The 21,096-nt window shown below is 40.2% G+C and overlaps 1 protein-coding gene across 2 annotated transcripts in view; it reads right to left on the reverse strand.

Annotated features, from left to right (window-relative positions):
• LOC126392535 (transmembrane protein 65-like) overlaps positions 1-21,096 on the reverse strand; it is a 66,612-nt gene that overhangs the window by 15,681 nt on the left and 29,835 nt on the right. Inside the window, exons 4-7 of one of the 2 annotated variants that reach the window (XM_050047981.1) lie at positions 19,893-19,952; positions 13,002-13,069; positions 11,560-11,614; positions 2,963-3,005 (exon numbers count right to left, since the gene is read on the reverse strand). In XM_050047981.1, coding sequence (XP_049903938.1) covers positions 2,963-3,005; positions 11,560-11,614; positions 13,002-13,069; positions 19,893-19,952 — 226 coding nt within the window. The remainder of the gene's footprint in view (positions 1-2,962; positions 3,006-11,559; positions 11,615-13,001; positions 13,070-19,892; positions 19,953-21,096) is intronic. The other variant, XM_050047982.1, reaches the window with a different exon arrangement.

The following is a 21,096-nucleotide window of genomic DNA, read 5'->3' on the forward strand; positions in this document are numbered from 1 at the left end:
TGCTGACTCTCTGTGTATTTAAATGAGAGAGAGCTATAAACTGTTCCTAATCACTGAGATATAACCAGTAGGCTGGGGACACATCGGAAGCCTCTTCTATTACTTTTATGGCTGGTTAAGCCTGTGAAGCAAGTTAGGAAGCTGATTAACGTCCCTGTGGCCACAAGGAAGCCCTGAAGTGGATACTAATCATAAATCAGCTGACTGAACCTAATAATGTGTTGTAATCATCTGAAAGAATCCAGGACACATCGATGCTGATTGCAGGCTGAGGAAAATAATCCACTTATCATGGGTCATTATGCTTTCATTGATCATAACTGATTACACGCTGCACACAAAAGTGGCAGCTGATCAGACCAGGCAGTCATCACTCTGATGCAGTATTACTTCCATCATTTCGGAGGAAGGGAGACAAAAATAAAGTTGTTTTGTTTTCTGTCAGTGGAAGCAAAATACAAATGAGGACAGCTGGAGGAGGAAAAGAGACATCAAAACACCTACACTCTGGCATGTGAGGCAGTTTTAGTGAGGTTGAAAGTTTTAATATGAAATTAGGGTTTTGTAAATCTGCAGTGAGATAGTCAGGCCATATTAAAACAGAGTATAATGCTGGTTATCAGAGCCAGATATATCCTATATGCATAGTGCATAGTCATAGCGAAAAAAATTGCACTTCCTTCTACGCCACACAAACCTGAATTTACATCAGTAGGTTGACAAAAAGTGCCTAATAAAACTATAATAGACTTTGACTGAATACAGACGATGAATAAATAATGTTGCAAAACATCTAGTGCAACAAAATCCAGTGTAATTCTAATATGAATAAAGGGGAACACCACACATCAAGAATTCCAGTACATGATTTCCATGGCCTGGGAAATTTCAATCAATATTTGTGAACATGAACGACTCTCTCTCAAAGCCAGAAACCACAGAAGTCTCAAACTTGTGATGTCATAGGTATAAAGTCTGGAGCTGCTCCATAGACACTGAATGGGAGAAATGTTTGTTTTCTTTTTGTACCTAAATGAGCTTTATTCCACTTTAGTGTTCTCAGTTCTGAAACAGAAAATGTTCCCATATACTTCAAACATTCCCCTCGGTGCTCTCAGTGTCATCTATACCATATTTCCCAATTCACTGTCAATGGAGCAGTTTCAGACTTTATTACCTATGACAGGGGTCAGCAACCTGCTGCTCCCAACCACATGCGGCTCTTCAGCCCCTCTCCTCTGGCTCCCTGTAGCTTTGACAGAAAATTATATGGAAATTAATAACCGTCATTTTTTAATTACATTTTTACATTTTAAGTTTCATTTATTGTTGTAGGCCTAAAGTGATTATTACATTCTTCAAATGTAAAAATGCGTAGCTTGTACACCGTTCTAAACAACATGTTTCCGGGGCGTCGGTGGCTTAGTGGATAGAGCAGGCACCCCATATATAAGGCTGTTGCCGCAGCAGCCCAGGTTCAAATCCAGCTTGTGGCTCTTTGCTGCATGTCATCCCCTCTCTCTCTCCCCCCTTTCAGTCTTAGCTGTCCTGTCCATTAAAAGGCAAAATGCCCCCAAAAAATATCTTTAAAAAACAACAACATGTTTTCACATTTGTGCCCCTTCTCCTCTAAAAACATCGCTAGTGATGGCCACAGTAATCTTGAGTCTTCCCCGCTAGGCTCGCTGAGGATTCCATATCTAAAAAGGGAAAAGTCTCAAGGGAATCTAGAGAATTTAATAGTGCGTAAACAAATTTGTTTGCTTTCAACGGCAATGTTGCAAAGTCAAAGTACCAAATGATCACAAATAGTCCACTGCAGAATAGCCACGTTGGGCAAAAACATACTAGCAAATGCTCATTTAGCTCTATTGCTAATGTTTATAGGCTAAATCCGACTTAAAAGGCTGTGTTACCTTTATTATAGGGCTCAAATATGTTTTGCAGCTCCAGACAGATTTTTTTTTTTTGTCTTTTTTTGGCCAAAAATGGCTATTTTGATGGTAAAGGCTGCAGACCCCTGACCTAAGACAGAGTTTTAGCACTCTAGCTTTGGATCTGAGAGAGAGTTGTTCATGATTACTAATGTTTTTGGGCAGTCTTAGACTATAGGAACGACATGTATGAATTTCGTAATTGAGCGTAGTCTCCCTTTAAGTAAATGGGGAACGTAGTGCACACAAAATGTTGTTTAATGTATTCATTTTTAAAGAGTCAAATTACTTTGTTGAACTGTTACTCATGATAGCTATCAATGAATCAAACTGAAGTGAGTGTCTAATATTCCCACATCTCATAATAACTAGATTAATGCCAAGATCTAGTTCTTCAGTACAGTCTGCAGTAGTTTTATTCTCTATGGCTGTAACCTTACATGTTTCACAGCAATGACAAAGCTGTCAGCAAAGTCATGCCGCATACTTCCGTCCTCATTGAGACGTACCGTATTCAGACTGTCTTGATTAAATCAAACCCCATTGATGAATTTAAATTATTACACTTTCCTTATTCATAGTCATATCTCCCTTTGGTGCTCTGCACAGTCGTCTCTCCTCTGGGACACAAACCTCTGGTGAGCGTATTTCTCTTCCTCCCTTGCTGCCTGTGCTTATCTTCCTGTGGGCTAAATTCAGTAATTACCGTTTAATATTGAGCAATTTAATGACCTAGCCTTCACCAGAGGGGGTGGAGTGGGATGGAAAACCTTAACCTTAATTCATAAAGGGACTCTCTATGATAATTTGTGTATACCAGGGTAAAAAAACACTTTGTTGCTGTAATAATGTGTGTAATGGGATGTGCACTAGGATGTTCTCCTAGTTTTCTTCACATTTATCGTTTGATTGAATGAGGATAACGACTCTGAATCCTCCTGCAGCCTGTCATGATTTGCGGAAACTTAAAGGGTAATAGTTGGCTGTATCTGTGTGTGTGTGTACATGTGTATGTGCAAAATCCTTACCCTAGTCCTGCCAGATCAGACACCAGGTTGCCAAGGGCAGCAGCTGTAGAAAATGCGAGACGAGAAAGAGACATGATTACAAAATGAGTTGGGAAATTGAGGTTTGTGTGGAGGACAGCCAAAAGGCACAAAACACAGAATGCGTTTGTCTGGAGCATTTCCATCGTATGAAACACAATAACACACTTTTCCACTCAGGGGCATTTACCTGGAGTCATCTGCTAAATTAATTTCCCTCATTTTAATACATGTAAGGCTTGATGTTAGGACAAATGATGTACTAAATAACACAGGATGTGGGTGTAGTGCAGTTACAGTATGCGTATTACAAGTACCAGTGGACCAGTCAGCATCATAATTAGCCTCAGAGCCTCATAATCACATGCATATATATAAATATAGAACAAATATGGGTCAGTATTTTTTAAAAACATGACAAAATGCTGCTTATTTTTACCATAAGCAGGATATGATGGACAGCCACAGTGCCTTCTGGACTCATTAAGGATGGAGATGCAATGCTGAAGCCCACATCACTGTTGACTCTCCCTGAGCCTGATAACTCACATGAATAATCAGAGCAGAAGAATAGTGTCCGAGGAAAAGAAAACGAGGGCATGCTGAGAATAACTAATGAAACAAGAGCAAGGTGCAGACCTGTGTGTGATTATCCCTGAATATATCTGCGACCTGGAGTCGGGAGATGTTGTGTTAAAGAATCAGTTTGCTCTGTAGCTTGAAGATTACTGTCGCAGTGGCACCTAAGGACAGAATAAAGCCTGTGCTTTGCTCGTTTGCTCTCTGTTGTCTGTGACCCTGAGTTCAGAGTATTGCTGCAGCTGCCGCAGCGACAAGGACACCCTAGGGGGAATGGTAACAAAGCAGCATTGCCATCTCTGCTGAGGCGCAATCTCCATCTAACTTGCAGAAGGTCTTCAGAGCTTCAATCCAATGGCCTGCTACTGTGGCAACAAGGTTGAAACAACGTCTAATGTTGCCAAACTGGCTGCAGTGTTTCTCTTCCTACTCACAATCTGTAGTCGTACATCTGAACAAATCACCCACAGGACCTGCACCCACATTAAAAAGCAGAGAGGAATTCAGATAAAATTCTAAAGCGCCACAGTCTAATTAGTAAAGTCATTGTGTGCTGTGATTTGGGAAAGTGTTGTTTACTGTGTGTGTCTCAGCAGGCCTATGACCCTGGCCTCGTTGAACAGAGACTAGCCCGCCTGCCTTAACAAAGCATCAATGTTAATAAGCTGCAGGTTTGTCTGTGTTTGGCTCCAGTCGAGCCTGTTAGCTTGTTGCCCACTAAAAAAGCAATACTTCAGAGTGGAAGGGGAGACGCAGAGCAACGGGAGGAAAACAGTGCAAGTTTCTCATTCTTGGCCAATCAGTCAGTGCCAAAACACACCTTGTACGTTTGTGCTAAATAAGGAGATTGTTCTGGTGTTTTCAACAGAAAATATTGTTTGTACTGGGCAGGGACTGGGATCTCAGTCTGATTGTAAGTCGTTACAGAGAGTAAGAATGCAAGAATGTTCTCCATAAATAGATGACTTAAGCGAGATTGAAGAAGACGTCCATGTCATGTTTTATAGTTCATTATATGATGATTTAAGGGCTACACTTTACTACTAAAATGTCTTTCATTTTGATGACTTCCTCTGCTGGATTATTATAAAAACTAGGATTATCACCTCGTAGTTGTATGCCTCTGCCACCCAGTTAAGTTGCAGTTTACATCCATGTCTGTCCAGACTCATATAATATAGTGAAGACTTTGACGGAATTTAATACAAGGTAGTAATAACTGTATTTTTTGGTGAAATTGAAGTGATAAATACAATGACATGTATGATTCCAGTGAGAAACATGATATCTTTACATATAGGCGATCTTTACAGAGGAATACAGAGGACTGATAGAGAGCTTTGTCACGCAGTGCAACGACAATCACCTGAAGCTCAATATTGGTAAAACCAATGAGCTTGTGGTGGACCACCAGAGGGACAGGGTAGACATGACAGTAGGCGATGCTTCAAATATTAATGTTGTTGCAAAGAAGCTACAAATTCTACTTACTTCACAAGTGTTTATGCAGAACATTAAGCAGGATTTACACTTCTGTATCAAATTGATGCCGTACCTAAGGCATAGGCTCTGTGCCTGACGTGCACCTCCCCAGAAATATAACTATGCATTGTGGCAAGGCAGACCTCCTGTCTATTTTTGGAAGCTGAAACCATTTCCTTCAGTGGAAACAAATCTTTTATTTACTTTATTTCACAGATAAACAATAAATTGTAGAAACATTAAGCCTCCACAAAACAGCATTTTAAGCTTTGTGTGTGATTTATCCTGGTCTCGTATGAGTAGAGGAAATCTCAGCTCGTCGATAGGCTAATTTATACAATGTAAAATGCCATAGGCTTGTGCTAATAACATTAGCATGTTATATTTGTTTGGAGAACGTGTTTAGTATAAGACAGTTGTTTTGTCGGTGAACCTCGTGAGTTGTAATGGAGCTAAATTTTGTAACGTTACCTTTGTTAAATGTTGCTGTTGTCCCTGGATGCATATGAGTAGAGGAAAAGTCCGCTGCTGTTGTCCCTGGATGCATATGAGTAGAGGAAAAGTCCGCTTGTTGCTAGGCTAATTTATACAATGTAAAATGCCATAGGCTTGTGCTAAAAACATTAGCATGTTGTATTTGTGGAGAAAATGTGTCCAGATAAAGGCAAATGCTTTGTCTGTGAATGCTGTGAGTTATAGTGAAGCTGATTTGTGTACTTGTGTTTGACATAGTCTCTATTAAGCCATGTTCAATGTGTGTTTTGAATCAACTAAACTTTACAGCACTTCATAGAACCCCCCCCCCCCCCGCCAACTAGTGTTTTGGTGGTGTAACTGCAGAATGACACAGACACACCAATTCAGGTATAAATGCTCACAACGGCGTAGGCCACATGCGTAGGCTACGGTGTAGGCTCTGCATAGAGCTGAGGCACAAGTACAATGCCTTACAATGTCACAGTGAGGTTGACCTTTGACTTTTTGCCATAATTTCATGTGTGTTCCAATACCCATACTACCATGCTATATAGTATGCCAGAAAAAGATCTAATATGTCCTAATACATACTATGTCAAATGCAGTATGCCAAAAATACCAGGATGTTCTAATACATGTGGTCCGATTTTGCAGTATGCGAGCCAGCATCTTTTCTACCTATTCTGACCCACAATCCTCTGCGCAGCGGACGATACGTCACATCGACCGAGCCGCAAACAGATGACAGCTTGACAGCTCATTGGCAGCTGTCAGAGGTAACAATGACAGATGACAGTGCATTCAAGTAACTGATGACCAGTCGAATAGTAATAACAGGAATATTGATTGTTTACATGAACAAAATAATCCTAAATATTACAACAAACAAAAGGATATGACTATAAAAATAACAACGGCAGAGAACCGCGGATGTAATTTCACTGTTGCAAGTATAATATGGTAGAATGTACACTCTGTTCTGGGTCTCCTGGCAGTGATTCAAGTTTGTTTAAAAAAAGAAAAGGTTACAGAGTAAAGATTATTAAAACTGAAACCATGTATTAATTAAATAATGTGATGTCAATTATACATCATACCTTGTACAAGCCCCTGAGGAGGCAGACGTTATGGAGAGCCCATCAGCCTGATTATGTGGTCAACCTGTTCAAATGTAATTACGAGCCAAGGTCAGCTGCTGGCTGCCTGTAACTCACTGCTCTGCTTCTCACTGTGCTCTGCATGAGATTAACTCCACCCCCACAGGCTGGTGAGAGGTGCAATCATACTCTCGCACAAAACAAGAGCCTCTGAAGCAGTTCCAAAAATGTCAACTACCATGTAACAGCTGCTTTTCCAGCGTTCATTGAGAAGTAAAAGCCTCTTGCTGTTGTCCATCACTCTCACTGATCAGAAGAAAGAAAGATGGAGTAAATCAGAGAGCGAGGGTGAGAAAACTGGGTTTCAGAGCCTAAAGATTCTGATTTCCTTCTGTTCGTTTTCACACATGCTCACTTAATGATGAATATCTCCATCTGTCACAGGAACTTTCAGCAACCGTCTATTGGTGGATAAATGGGCTGTGAAACACTGTGAAATAACAAATGGGAGACAATGGGAATGTTTCATTGGTGTGTTTTGCTTTTTTATCTGCAAGGCTCACTTAGCAGCTGTAGGTCATGGTGATCGCCGTATACGAGCAGCAGCTATCTACACCTGGAGGCTTTGTATAGCAACATAACACACACAAGTACACCGTGCATGTGTGCACTGCAACTGTAGAAAGGCTTCAGGTATGGTGGGTGAGTGTGGGAATCAGAGACCAGAGGGAAAGATGTGAAGACAACCAACCTGGATGCATTTATTCAGTCTGATGTGTTAATGCAAAGTGTTATTACAGTAATGTAGTACCCTACTAAACCTGTTCACATGTTATTTCATATATATGCATTTGGTTAACAAATATACAGACTTTTAGTGTTAAGACATGTATTTTGCAGTAGGTTTAAATTTCCCACACTTTGAGTGTCCTTGAACATAGCAAGTCCTGCTGTCATTCGTTTATTGGCTCGCCAGGTGTCAATCTGTCATTAACCAATCAATACTTATTAAAGATGAGTCTCTTAACATAACAGGTGTCTAGCGGGTTGGACATAGAAAGAGAGATGCACATCAAACGAGTATACTGGGAGAGACGGAGAGTGTGTGTCCTGTTCGTACTGTTACCAGCAGGGGTTTTGTATCAGTCTGTAGCTCTGTTAAAACGCCAGAGCAGCGTGTTTGCAGCTATTTTCGGTCACTTGTTTGCTAAGCTACATGAACTCTGAGCATGAGGTGAGCTGTGGTGAGTTAGTGAGAAACTGTGCGCTTGATGGAGGAGTTTCTGACTGTGTATGGACACTGAGAACTGTGATAAAGAAAGCATTAGTGGTTTAAAGACAGAAATATAATAGTATTTGTGAATTCTGTGGATAATCTGCTTCAGAGGCTGCAGATGCCACTGATTCTGCCCACGGAGCGTGTCGCCTCTGTCACATCGCTTGCTTGGATGGAGTTGAACACGAATATCTACAGTTTTCTGATATTTCCAAGGAACAGTGAGTAAAAACCCTTCATCTCTTAAGGTTATCAAACGAGTTCCAAAATGTGCGCCAATATATGATACCATAAACTGAACTGAACTGAAACTTACAAAAACCCCAGGTATTATTGAAAATCTTAAAGGTGCTGTTCACCAAATTTGGGAATAAATACACCTGTGTCGATGCATTTAATTTCTGATGTTTAAATTCAGTCATGCTCTATTACACTGTAACTTTGCTTTCATTAGGGGCTATAGTGTTACTACACTACTGTGCATGGGGGTTTAAAGCTCACCTAGTAGTATAGCTTCATAATTTGCTAACTGGGTCTCTCTACACCTTAGTCAGATCCATATGCCCATAGTGGACACATTCCAGTTTCACAGTTTAGTCGACCCTTAACAGCTCATCTCCCATGCTAAGTGTGTTCTGTATGTTAAGAGGTGTGTATAACAAGTTTGAACAAAACTGAACTGAGTAGGTGGGCTACAGTAATCAAAATGAAAAGCTGTGTTGTAAATATATTGATGCAGTATAAATATAAGAAGCTAATTGAAATGTTTTTAGGGACACAGGAGGGCTTTAATTACATTAGCAGTCGTTGTTAATGGATTTAATCTTCTCTGGAGTACATTCACACTTTTGTTTAAAGTTTATAATTGGTTCAACTCAGCAGTGGACCATTTCCGAACAGTGCAGCTTCCATCTTCATCGAACCAGCTGAGCCACATTTGCCTCCTACAAAATGTGTGATTGGTGGACTTGACTGCAGATTTGACACGAGTGCTAAATCACCGCGGACGGAGCTAGATAACTGCAGCCTCTTGATTAGCAGACCCCAACATGTCCCCAGTGTAGCTGGGATGAGAAACAGTACCACTGCTGAGAAAATTGAATCTGAGTGATAAAAACTGGGTTGAGACTGTGCTCGAGGAAAGAACAGAAGCTTTTTCAGTTTTTGTGTCTATGAGCGTGGCTGTGTGTTTCCTACATTCTTCTCAAATCACTCTTTTATGCGGACTTTCCGCAGCTGGAGCTCCCCGTCTAATCTTTTTATGTCCCTCAGAGATAACACGCTCCGCCTGTCAAACTACGAGTAGCCTTTGAGAAAAATGATTTTGGCATTTTCTGCCTGGGTTTGCATTCTGATAACCCTCTTGTCCATAAATCTCACCAGACCTGATATTGCTACTTTGTCTCAATCGAAATCCCAATTATCCATTCATGGTAGACGCTCCAAAAGCAGATGAACAATTGCACATTTTTAAATTGAAAAACTGTTTTGAATTGTAAATCTACGAGAGCAGGATCACGTCAAAAGCTGGTTTGACACATTAAGCACCTCAAAGGAAGGATCAAAATACCTCCTCTTAAGGGTATCTCTGATAGATCCATCGCTCCTTTCTTTAGCCTGCACTGGTCAAGGTTTCTACATCTCTCCTCTTTCCCATGAAGAAGAATAAAAAACGCTTCTGGCCTCTGCCTCCTCTGCTCTGTTACAGCATCAGCTTTGACTCCTCTAAGTCTTTCGACGGATAACTTTACTGAGTCCATTTGATCTTTAAAAGGTTGAGCTAAAAGCAACCAAAGCACTCTGTTATCATCGCTAGCAGCAACAAAAGGATCAGTAGCAGTGGGAATCTTTTGGGAAGTAGGAAGTAAAGTTACCTTGACAAAACAGGAAGTAATAAATTCCCTTGCTGACTGAGTGATGGTGATTATTGTAGTCATGGATTGTTTTTTTAACCACATCAAATATGTAAATAGGGACAGTCCTCATGCTTCACTAACTTCTGTGTGCTCCTCTCCTCAAAGCTCCTGTCTGCATCCACACTCTGTGTAATGAGACATAACCTCAGTGTCTCTCAAGATATCCTGAATAGGAACAAGTGACATTAAAATGCAAATGTGCGTCTCTGAGCTAAGTGGATATTACTGCACCCATTCAATATGCTTGTGAATAGTATTATCATATTTATGAAATCATCATTACCAAGGCCAGCCAGTGTCACTCCTTCCCTCCTTTCCCCTTTCTCTAATGTTATCTCACTTTCTTTTTTTGGATCAGTGTCACAGCAGTGTTCAAATTGTGACGTTATCATTAAAGCTTCATTATAAGACTGCTGGATATTCTGTCAACACGTAGATTGAAAATGCCTCCTTCTGTTTTTGTTTGAAAGAGTTGAGAGTGCACCATGATTTGGCATATCGTCACTCTAATCAGGAGTGTGACTTGTAGTCTGGTCTGGGAAAATGTACAACTAAACTTAAACTAAAAGTCTGAGGTCATAGCTTGAATCAAATAAAAATTTACTTCAACATTTTTCCTAAACCTGAGCAATTAAATTATGAATTACGCAACTATACATAATAATAAGACATAAAAATCAAGGAAGTTTTCAAAAGCTGAGGCAGTGGTTCCCAACAGGTCCAGCCACGGGGTCCAGATTTCTCTTTAGTCATTAGTTCAAGGTCTACACTGTTACATTTTCAGCACCATACTTGCGTTTGGCCATGACGTGGAGCCAGTTTGCTGTCTCTGTTAAATAGCTGTCTATTAGTCACTCATTCTACAGCAGTAAATGGCACTTCAGAATAAAAGCTCCATACTGGAAATTCACTGTACTTCAAAATAATGCTTTTGAGTCACTTGCTGTCCATTCAGACCTGCGACCCACTTTTGGACCCTAACCCACCAGTTGGGAACCACTGAGCCAAGGTATCGACGACAGAAGGGCAACTAATACCTAACCCTCCAAAATGAATGAATAAAAACAACATCTCTCTACCTCAGACACATGACAGCACCATTTTAGGACTTGAGATTTGTCTTGGTATTGAGAGCGATCTTAAGAGCACTTGTTGAAGGTCTCGAACTCGACCACATTTTTACTTGGCCTCGTCTCTGTTTCAGACAAAGAGGACTTTGGATTTTATTTCAACACCAGTCAAGACCTCAGTTACGGGGATATCACTACATTGCCTGTGCAAAAAGGGGTGTTGAATAAAATGTGGTTGATTTCAGCTGATTTCAGTGTTTGTCTATAATTTATTTGCTCATTAACAAAGGAAAATTCCGATACATAAAATTCTCTGCAACAACATTTCTCATGGTATATACTCACACATATACTGTAGTATATAACAGAGGTGAATGAAGATGACTCTTCATTTGTTTTCTGTTGGTGTCTTTATGGTAATGTGAATCTTTAAGATCAATTAGAGGAGTGCATATGGTTTGCATGTTTCACATTTTATCATAAGTGTGTCATGCAGTGTAGGACTAACACTGGTCTGGTTTTAGTCTTGACTCATTCTGCCTTGGTCTTGATTGTGAATTGGTCTTGGTTTAGGTGCTACGACAGCCTGATAGACTGTCTGTGTATGGTATTGATATGTATCAAAAACATGAACATTTCTTATTAGATAAGAAGCTATATTAGGATCATGAGATTCCCTTACCTGCCATAGTCGATATGCCGAGGACCACACCGATGGATAACTCAATCTGCGTGCCCTGAAAGCACACACACAAGCACACAGATTACCAAAGTGAGTTCGACAGGAGAGCTCAATGCTTTCAATTTATTTTTTGTCACTCTATAACAAAAACCATCAGTGCTGGCTAATGCTCCAGCTGTGGCATGAAATTCATCTGTTCCTGTTCTTTTTCAGTGTTATTCAGAAAGAAATACAGGAATGAATTAATAAACTGAGGCTAACTTTTTGTCTTTTGTGTGTCGTCATAATTCTGTGCTTCAAATTTATGGATCCTGATACCGATATGTTTTTATTCTCCAGTAATGACGACTTCCTCTGTTTAATGTCTCATATATGGACTACAGGTTTCTCTCCTCTATACTTTTTAACTTAAAGGTCTTTTCCAAAATGCCTGCTGCTGAATTTTGAATAAGTTTAAGTGAAGTTGAACCGAGTTATGTGGTCCAAATTGCTGACAGTAACTTCCAAAAAGTCTACTTGTAGCTTTTTAGGATTTTCTGAAAGCTTTCAGTCTTTCAGTTTTTGGCTTCCAGGCTTCAGTGCAGAACTCTTATCCAATACAAAATGGAAATCAGCCTGAGATCTTCAGGCAGGGTGCATTAGTTTCTCTCAAAGTCTGGACTGAAACAAGTACAGTCAGACCTTTGTACAAACATTTCACAGTGTACACATAAAGTTTCCAGCCCAAAAGTGTAATTGCTTATTGATTTCAGTCTCCGTGCTTTTGCAGAGTCTGCTTTATGCAGAGAAAAGGCAAATAAATAAACAGATATTTGTATACTATCTGCACATTCTTACTTGACATTTCAAAGTTATGCCATCTCATTAAGGATATTCCTGTTTTTCCCCCCTCTTGTATATATTATTTTCTCTTGTTATTAGTCTTTCCAGCTCCTTGGAGAAGCCTCCATGAGAGTTCATCATCTTGGTGTTAAAAAATAACCCTGCTGAGGGAGCCATCTTTGAATTAAGTTGAAAAAAATATATTACACTTCATTCTCTGAGCAGCATCGTACCGTTCCACTGGGAATGGATTTCATTATTTGAACAACTTCACAAAGGCTTTAATAAAGTGTGGGTGTGCTTGTGGCAGGCAAATTACTAAAAATTGTATCAGATGTTAAAAGACACAGAGAAAAGGAAGGCCTCTGAGAAACAGAGATGAAAGACTAACTGCCGAACAATGACAGAAAAAACAAGAAATATACAGAGATATAAATACAGTGGCATCAAACTAAAAATGTGATTTTCTATTTCTCCTTCTACCGCAATGCTTATCCTTCCAAAGCCTCCTACGGTATTTTGAGTTCATGCAGCATATTCTCCATGCACATGTTCCCCCTCAAATTCCTGACACTGAATAAATATGTACCCACTAAGGTGCACGAAGCTGACAGACTTACAGCAACAATCATGATGCAGTTGTCCAGGAATCCAAATCCAACGAAGGGGATTGCATTGTGCAGCAGAACTGTGAAATAACAAACAAACAATAAATCAGTGACAGACAAGATAAACATAAAGAATGCAGACTGTGTTTATGTCCACATTAATAAGTAACAACCCATTAGACATAATTGAGCCTTGTGGAGCAGGATGGTAACAGAATAAACACAAGGAAGACACAAGAACATTATTTCACCAGACAGAGATAAACTGAAGATGGAGCATAACTCTGGTTATTTATGCATGCAGGATTTTAATATGTTCCTTTAACAGATTGAATTGTGGATGCATATTGCAACAAGAATTACCGCCCGCGGTTGTGTGCCTCCACCAAATCAAGATGCAGTTTCAGTTTACATCTATGTCTGTATAGACTCATTTGTAGTGACAGGTGAAAATGCTTCAAATATGGATGTTGCTGCACAGAAGCTACATGTTCTACGACACAGATAAGCACAGTTTCATGGTTGCCACCCAAAATTAGTGTCACCAGTTCAGAATCTGACCAAATGCCTCACCTTCTGTTCCTGAGTTATGGCGCTGAATTATGGCCAGAAAAGTGTTTCTGCAGAACATTACGATGTCACAGTGAAGCCAATCTTTAATGAAATGTAAAAATGTCATCACCGCATCATTTTATCCTATTAAATATTTGTGTGAAATTTAGTCATAATTAGTATATGAATTTATGAGTTACCAAAACTAAAACCATGTTTTGTGAAGTCACGGTGACCTTAACCTTTGACCTTTGAACAACAAATTGTGATCAGATCATTCTTGAGTCCAAGCTGACGTTTGCAACAAATTTGAGGAAATTCCCTCAAGGTGTTAGTGAGATACTGCGTTCACCAATATGAGATGGATGCAAGGTCACAGTGACCTTAACCTTTGATCACCAAAATCTACTCAGTTCATTGTTGAGTCCAAGTGTGTGTTTGTGCAAAAGTTGAAGAGAAATTCCCTTAAGGTGTTGGTGAGATATCACGTTCACGAATATGAGATGGAAGCAAGGTCACAGTGACCTTGACCTTTGATCACCAAAATCTAATCAGTTAATTGTTGAGTCCAAGTGAACTACATGTGATATTTGAGGTAATTTCCTCAAGGTGTGCTTGAGATATTGTGTTTGTGACAGCAGAAATGGTCACAGTGACCTTTGATCACCATTATCTAACCACTTCATTCTTGACTGAAAGTGTAAGTTTGTGCAAAAGTTGAAGAAATTCCCTCAAGGTGTTAGTGAGATACCGCTTTGACGAATATGAGATGAATGCAAGGTCACAGTGACCTTGACCTATGCCAAACCAAATTCTAATCAGTTCATTATTGAGTCTAAGTGGACTATGTGTCAAATTTGATCCATACCATGTGATATGGTCATGAGTCATACAAATGAAATGAAAGGAAAATTACTCAAAGTGAACGTTTGTGCAAAAATTGAAGAAATTCCTTCAAGGTGTTAGAGAGATATCACATTCACAAATACGAGATGGAATGCCAGGTCATGATGACCTTGACCTTTGACCTCAAAATCTAATCCATTTTTCTTTGAGTCCATGTGGATGTTTGTGCCAAATTTGAAGAAATTCCCTTTAAGTGTTCTTGAGATACTGTGTTCACGAGAATAATAGAAATGGCTGCAAGTGACCTAAGCGTGCAGATGTTGGTTTAATCCATATTCTTAAAACATGTGACAGAAAACATACGAATAACCCTCGTAAAGAACTTGAAAGTGCCATAATATAGTGAGTAAGTTATTATATCTTTTTTCTGTAGCACAGTCGTCACCTCAAAACAGTAAAATCTTTTCCTAAACTGGAATAGAGTTTCATTGCTGAAAATAAAATTAAAACATTGAGATCCGATCATGACCTTTTGTGTGAATAGTGTGGTAAATATCAAGCAGCTCCATTTCCAAAACCCCAAAGGCTGTCAGAATGTAAATATTTCTAGATGGAGTAATGTATTCACACCTTTACATGCACGAGTAGATTCACTGTGTGTGTTGTGGGTGTAAATAAGATATACAGTGTATCATACTGTTGCTGCCGTGGAAGTGAATTTTAAATGTCACCAACCGCCCCAGGAAAATGTAGTCTCTTCTGGTAGATGAAGTTCAAGTGGAGTTCAGTCTAGTTCAGTCGGGGATCTACACAAAAGTGTTTGCTTAAAGCACAATCACTCCTGAGTACCAGTCACTTCTTTTCTTAAGCTCTTGTTCTGCGGCAGCTCTCCTTCACTACATATGAAGAATTTTCAATCTTGCTGTTTGAGTACCCGAAACGCCTTCTCATTTATATCAGGGGCAATTTTGATTGGATTTTGAAGAGCACTCCATCTCCTGGCGTTGAATCAAAACCTGGTGTTCACTGCTATTGGATGCTACTGCAGAAAAACAACCAGAGCTCAAGAGTAAAATCGAACTTCAGTGAGTGCAGAGAAAGCTTATCATTTGTCCGACCCTTTGCCTCTCTAGTATCCTTTATTATAGAGCATCATTGACTTGTGCAATTCAGTGGCAACAGGTTACATGACTGTTATAAACACCCAGCACTGCTTTCTTAGCTGACCATGAACTAAAACACTTATTCTGAACTTCAAACTCTCCGTACAGCTTTCATGGTGACAGGATCGCCAAGATCTCCAAATTGTAATTTTCCAGCGAGTACCCCTTATCTCCCCTGGACTCAGTTGGAAATTAAAAATGGACTCCTCTGGCTACAGTACTTCCAATTACTGAACTTTCTGTCATACTCTATTAATAAAACAGCTAACTTTGAGCTGTTTGAGGAAAGTTTTTAAGCAATACATCACCACAGGTTTTAGAGAAATGATGATTTTTACCCTAGTGCCACCCCCAGGTCAAATTCTGCTTATGTGGTAGAAACTGAAGCTGTCTGCACAGAGGCCTTGGCCGAGGTCTGCCCTCTGTGCTGCCTTGTTAATTAAACATTTTGATCACATCACCTCAAACCTTCCTCGTCTTATTTAATGGCAATGAAAAATTCAGCTCTAGAGAGTGAAGTCTGAAGGTTGTTTCAGAGCCACTACTCAAACCTCAGAAGTCTCAAACTTCAACCCTTACATACTATTCATATTTTATACCTTCACAGTATGATCCAAGTCAGTTTTGACTCGGCCCAAGAATCCCCTCTGTCATGATCCTGGTATCTTTTGGACTTCGCTTTGGAGTTTTCTGTTTGTGCTCTTCCTTGTTTTTTGTTATTCATTTATGTTTAATCTGTTAGCTGTTTTATTTAGTAGATTCTCTCCTCCTGTGTCATGTCTGGTTTTACTTCCTGTCTTTGTTTGTTTTCCCGCCTGTTTTCTGTCACACCTGTCTTCCACCTGTCTCGTTAGTCCCTCCCTGTTCTCTCAGTCTTCCCCTCACACCTGTTCTGTATTAGTCATGTTTGCTTCACCCTAGTGTTCCCCACCACTCCCTTGTTGTTAGCCAATGTCCTCCCACTCCAGCTGTGTCTCGTTCTTGTGATTAGTTTTCTGTGTATATATACCTGTGTTTGTCAGTTCATCTGCATCCCTGTGTTGTTGGTGTAGTTCCCTGCTCCGTTATCTCCCTGGTGTCTTGTATTCTGTTTGGATTTTTTCCCCCCTGTGTTCATCATGTTATCCTGGCTGGTTTTCAGTTTAATTTTGACTCTACTTTCTTTTGGACTTTGAGTTACCTACTTGTTTTGAATGTTTATCAGCTCTATCAAAGCTTGCTTATTGTTTAAATCTTCAACCCACCCCCTGCTCTGCATTTCAGTCCTTCCTAAACTGATATATAAGAAGTGTCTGTACCAAATTTTGGACCAGAGATCTATTAAGAATATATAATTAGCCTGTCTGAAATTAACAAATGGTTCATTGATCCTTAACTATTGTTTCAGAGCTATTATCTATTCAAAAAAAAAAAAAAAATTGCTAATTGCAAAGTAGTCTTTGCATTCAAAGCAGTGGTAGGATCTCTGGGCCTCATCAGAGATATTGGATGAAGCGAGATACCCCACTCAGCTCACTTCCTGATTCAGTGCCGTCAGCGCCACGCCCCCGTAGGAGACTTGCGGCAGCTCTGAATGTATTGTCGTCAATGAGGAAAATGAACGTGATCACAATTTATGGTCAATTCTTTCGCCCTATAGTCACTAAAGTAAATATTGGGTTCGTTTTCCACAAGCCACACATCTTCCTAACATTCTGACACTAAAGCTGCATTTTTCATCCGCACAGATCAAGAGAAAATTAACTTTGTTTGAGCCCTGTCCGTCAGGGAGAACAGGCTCTGATTGGAGGGAGCTAACCACGCCCACTTAGGAGACAGGAAGAGTAACCGTTTTCTNCTTCTCGATCCGCATACACAGACATCCACAGAGCCTCTGTTCAACATGGTGGTGGGGAGGGGTTGAGGGAGAACAGGCTCTGATTGGAGGGAGCTAACCACGCCCACTTAGGAGACAGGAAGAGTAACCGTTTTCGTAACATTGGATAAGCCTACGGTGGGGTATCTCCTTTATCCAATATCTCTGGCCTCATTCACAAACAGTGCGTACGCACAAATCTGTGCTTAAACTGTGCGTATGATCATTTGACGCACAAATCCAGGATTCATCAATATTTTCTTACCCGAATTTGTTCTTACTCTGCGAACAAATTTAGAACTGCCTCAGACCATGCGTACGCACAAATGAGGATGGCCGAACTGACTTAGAAAATGCAAACACATACCTTTTAAGTACATGCTGAGTCTAAAAAACCACAATCATTAAAAAGAGATTTAATTAAACATTTTTTAAAATCATTAATTTACTGATATATTGGCCAAATGTATTAAATAACCATGAAATTGACACACGTTCACCCTCATCATTGTGACAATTAAAATATTAACAACAACATGAACAGAAAAAACTATCACTCCATCAGCGTGCAGATGATCTGTAATGCCGACTGCCATATCCTTAACGCTGTTGCCCGCTGGCCAGGAGGCACCCACGACTCATTTACTTTGCAAAACAGTACAGTGGGAATGCGTTTGGAGGCAGGGGCTGTGAGAAGTGGATGTGCTTGTTGGTGAGCATCTTTTGTTCTAGTCTTTTATTTCAATTGTTTGTAGGTAGTATTTTTAGTAAGTCTCTATTCCGTTAATGCTAAAATGTTATATTGTTTGGGTGACCGGGCATATGGCCTTAAAACATGGCAGATGACACCATACGCAAACCCTGAAACCCCTCAAGAGGTGCGCTATAATAACATACATGCCCACACACGCGCCGTAGAGCGCACTTTTGGCGTGCTTAAGGGCCGTTGGATATGTTTGGATCGGATACAGCCGGTGGCAAACTACTTTATACCCCTGAGAAGGTGTGCAAGATCATCCGGGCATGCTGTGTCCTCCACAATCTTGCAATGACCCATGGCATTCCTGTAAGACCCGGCGCCATCGCTTCTAGCAAACTGTGAAATTTACTTCTTCTCTCCTCGCGTAACCGCTTCCTTCATTCATGAATCAACTCTAGGCAAGCGGTTTCCTTATATGGAGAAATGGGGACGTGGTAGTATGCTAATCACAAATTGCGAGCACGCGCCTGTCAATTTAGAATGATTCTGATTCACACACACACGCAAGGTGGTGAGAACAAAATTGGCCGGTGCGCAGGTGTCATGAATCCCACAGTGATTTTGCATACGCACTTATTTTGTGCGCAAAGTAAGAACATTTCCATGCACATATTAGTGAATGAGGCCCTCTGTTGTTTAGATCAGAATTGATGGGTTTTAATTTGCTTATCTTGCCGGTAACATTGTTGGTGCTTGTGCTAGCAGGTGCAGATCTCGCGACAGTGTCAAGGCACCCAATCAGGCCAGCCGTTAGGAAATATGGGCAGGGGGACAACATTTCCCAAAGTGGGCCCCTCATCCACACCCATCCAATTAATCATATTTCACATGTATTTTATTTTTTTGTTTTTTGGCCTAAAAATGTCCTCCAATGAATGATTAGAAAAAGGTCAAATCAAACATAGAAGAAATTACTGTAAGGTGTTAAATCATGAGACCAAATCATGACTGAAAAAATACTACTTTAAACATATTTTGGTCAAATTGTGTGCAGAACTGAATAAAGTGTAAGGAGTATAAGACTGTCAACTCTGTTTTCCAGTCAAACCCAATCCATGTAATTGCAAGACTGGTTAGGGACCCATGTGCAGAATTGGTAACACTGAAAAAAAGGCAACGTTCCTTCTCCCCCCGCCAGCGTTATTTGACCCCCTTTCCGACAAGATAGCATAACATGATTGGTACCAATGGATGCCTTAGGTCCTCTATCTTCACTATGGCTTTAAAACAAGCCCTCTGAGTCAGACATTTGGCCATTGTCTCTCTTCTCCTTTCACTTCCTTGCTTTGTCTGTACCCTGGCTTTTCTTTGAGGAGCCCCTGAGTTTTGGTGAGGCACTGACTATGCTAATCAGGCTGCAGTCTGCCTCACATGTTTACATTAGCAGCGTTTATAAGTTCTGCACGTTGCGCACCTGACCCCCATTGTCAGATGGACCACAACATTTCACAGTGCCTGCAGGTGGTGGGAGTATCAGATGGCACACTGAAATGTGTTTTAATGATTAAAAATACATTTATTTATCATGTAAATACATGGAAATTGTATTAACTGTGATTTAAGTGACTTTAGAGGTCAACCATAGACCTTTTCATGGGCCCTCTCTTGGCTTTGTAACAGGGTCATCTGTACCCTTTGAGCCCCCCTGATGGCAGGCCTGCACCCTATGACCTCACTTCCTTGTGTGCACCATATATGATCATGCTTATGTTTTTTTTACTCTTTACCTCTTACGAGATTCCCCCATGACACTTCAAGGACCAACAGGTGCCTGTCTCGGTGGAAACCTGGACAAATGTTGTGGGAACGCAGGCAGTTAATGTGACAGTGTCAAGGTTCCCCTTGAACTCTGTTATTACTGTCCCATAAAAAATACAGTGAGACATGGCACATATAGTTTCAAGATTTCTTAAAACAACATTTTTTCTTGATTTGAGTCAAGACCTAGAGGTTTTTTTGAAAATATTTTGTATTTGACTAGAAAACCTTTTAGAAAAAGTCATAAAATCTCAGGTAAAAAGACAGGCACTTCATTTCTAAAATTCTCATTAAAAACATCTGAGGATTCAAGGTCAAGGCAATTTGTTTGGCCCCAAATTTTGTTGTCACTCACTCAGTTTTATTGTGCAAGAAGCTTTCCTCATAGAAGTCATCAATGTTTAATTCCCAGGAGGAACAAAGCAACAATACACACAACACAAAGACTCTGCCATCGACAGGAAAATCACTGCTGTTGCTCCAGTGACAGCCTGCTGAGTCCACCTTTCCTTTTAAAGTTTAACTCGTCTGTGTTATCTTTAGTGTAGAGCCAAAGCAGGAAAAACAGCATTTCAGCACAAGAGAAACACTGAGCAGTAGAGGAGACACTTCTCACATGATGTCTCTGTTTTTGCTGATATAGCCACAAAGATCTCTTTGTTAAATGCATACTGTGAGGAAGAAATATAAACACAAGCTGATATGAACTGCAGCAGGTTAACCAGTCGGCTTTCCAACCACTCAGCAGGAGGAGAGGAGGAGAGAAATCTGAGGTCATGTCAGTAACTGAGCTCTTCAGAGTGAAGTAGGCCCGCACAAGCTTTTAGTGTGTGTAGGTACATGTGTGTGAGTGTGTGACCTTACATTTATAGTGAGACATTATCTGCAAGACACCATCTACAACTCACACCAAACACAAAGAGCTCCATATTGTCAGGTGTAAATACCCGATTTAGTTACATTCCTTTGGGCCTATCTTTTTTCACCTCTCTCTGCTTTGAATGCCAATTGTCTTTTTTTAAACTAGCTTGTGTTGTTGTTTTCTTTATTCAGCATTTTACATTCCCCATGTTAATTCTTGTTTGTGTTCTATTGTTCAGTATTTTGCTCCATATAACTTATGAGTATTTATGGACTCTGGGCAGACGATGAGTGGAAGCAAATGGGATCTTT

The sequence above is a fragment of the Epinephelus moara genome, chromosome 6 (genome assembly GCF_006386435.1).
Source record: "Epinephelus moara isolate mb chromosome 6, YSFRI_EMoa_1.0, whole genome shotgun sequence".
NCBI lineage: Eukaryota > Metazoa > Chordata > Actinopteri > Perciformes > Serranidae > Epinephelus > Epinephelus moara.